Source organism: Meleagris gallopavo, chromosome Z (genome assembly GCF_000146605.3).
Source record: "Meleagris gallopavo isolate NT-WF06-2002-E0010 breed Aviagen turkey brand Nicholas breeding stock chromosome Z, Turkey_5.1, whole genome shotgun sequence".
In the NCBI taxonomy this organism is placed as follows: Eukaryota; Metazoa; Chordata; class Aves; order Galliformes; family Phasianidae; genus Meleagris; species Meleagris gallopavo.
Window position 1 is genome coordinate 911102 of NC_015041.2, and position 1948 is coordinate 913049.

Here is a 1948-nt window from a genome sequence, read left to right on the forward strand (position 1 = left end):
ACGGGACGAGTTTGCACATCCGACGTCAAGGCATGGGAAGTCTAAGCTTTCAGCTTCTTCACTCACAACTTATTTCACCAGTTCTAACCAGGTGCTTCTCCCTGGTTCCCGGCTAAATGCTTGGGTATCGCTCTCCAGTTTGTAGCAACATTCCCACTGCCAGTGTAGGAAATCAATTGTGACTGGGTACCTTCAGTCCCTGCTGTGATTCAGTTTCGAAATCTTGCTTCCCTTCCCCTTTCCTTCCCCTTTCCTTTCCTTTTCCCTATGCCTCCCTTCCCTCTGTACCATCACTACTCCTAGCTGATGTTTGAACTCTTAAAGCCATGTTTTGCCTGTTTGGATGAATTTCATGCCACAGTCCTTGTTCTTACAGGACACTTAATGGGGAAAAAGAGTACTGGGGATTTTCCTTACGCTTATGAAGAAGAAAACAAGATCCCATTTTCAGCCTCATCTGAAAATATCAAGCAGCTGGATGACTATCTGCAGCGGGAAGAAATGTCCAAACATTTGCTACAGCTGCTGGAAGGGAATGAAAATAAAAGTGCTCACTTCTCAAAAGGAGGGCTTCCCTGGCACACCAGGAACTCCTGGGAGACAGATGACAGCAGCAGCTGGAAAGATGTAAGTAAGACAAAACGTGTAAACACATTCCTTACAGTCATCTTTTTTGAATGTTTTGAAGTGGCATACCATCTCCTTCAGACTCCTGCATTGTCCTGAATGCTATCAGAAGCGTGTCTAATGCAGCAGTCATTCAGTAAAGCAGGATTTTACTCTTGATTAGGAATCGTCGGTCACATACAGCGTGCTTTATGAACAATTCAACAAGTGTTCCACAGGTTTCAGTGTCCAGATTCCCTTCCAGCCCCCTTGTTGTTAACATTCTTGTTTTTTCTGGCACTTCTTCATGCTGAGATGACCGCATCAGCAGCAAGTTCTGTGTCAAATCAGCAGAACCGAGCTGGTGTGAAAAACAGGTGTGCATGCAGGGAGGAGGCAAAGAGCATCCTGTCTAGAGCTGCCTCACATGGGCTGCGTGTTCTAGCTGCTGTTGCCTGCTCTGGCTTGCAAGGCACCTCATCCTGGAGCGGAGCTGCTCCCAGCTCTGCCTTCAGCACACCCAAATCCCTTCCCCAGGCATCAATGTGTCTGTCTGATGATGCTGACCACTGCTGTGGTTACATTTGGTCCTGCAGAATCAATCCCTGCCTACAGGCGAGCTTTATCATGTGCCATCATTAATCCAACCTCTTCTTCCCTTAAGGGAATTTCCCTATTCCTTTGGGAAATCCTATGAAATGTACTTGGAAGGATGTTTAACAGAAGGTAGTCGAGGTCCAAAAGAAGGCTTGCTGTGTACACTGCAGAGCTTACAGTACAACTCCTTTCTCTGTAAAGCATCAGGTTCCAGGATGGTGATGGAGCTGCACAATTATTTTGGGCAGCATTGAAATGGTATAGAAAGAGTGACACATGCTCTTAAAGACACTAATGAGAAGGGTTTTTCTTCCCATCTTCTCCAGCAGTGCATATTCCTGAGGTAACTCTGCCCTGCTCTCCCTCCTGAATTCCCAGTGCAATGAAATCATTGCTGCTGACTTGAATAAGGATTTACTCATTAAATTAAGCTGTGATTTAAGTCTCTTAGAGCACTGATGTGAATGCTGCCTGTGTGTTTGTTTCTGGCTGTGGCTTTATGACAGTGATGTTTAAAGTAACTGTGATTGATCTGGTCTATAAAGGAAAAGCTGTTTGTCTCCTCCTCAGTTCTGCAGCGTGCAGCTCTGTAATCCAGTTAGACAAACTCCATTATGTTATACGGAGAGGGAAATATTTTTACTTCTAAAAGCATTTGGTAATAAATCGTGTTTGAATGGCCATATGTTGCCCTTATTGAATTCTATTCACATCTGTGTGCTTTTGCTCTAAATTAATATCCACT

At 44.6% G+C, this 1948-nt stretch overlaps 1 protein-coding gene across 1 annotated transcript in view; it reads left to right on the forward strand.

Annotated features, from left to right (window-relative positions):
* Nucleotides 1-291: 291 nt before the first annotated feature.
* GRP (gastrin releasing peptide) overlaps nt 292-1948 on the forward strand; it is a 3908-nt gene continuing 2251 nt past the window's right edge. Inside the window, exon 1 of the mRNA XM_010725137.3 lies at nt 292-627. Within this exon, the coding sequence (XP_010723439.1) occupies nt 307-627 (321 nt within the window). The 5' untranslated portion in view covers nt 292-306. The remainder of the gene's footprint in view (nt 628-1948) is intronic.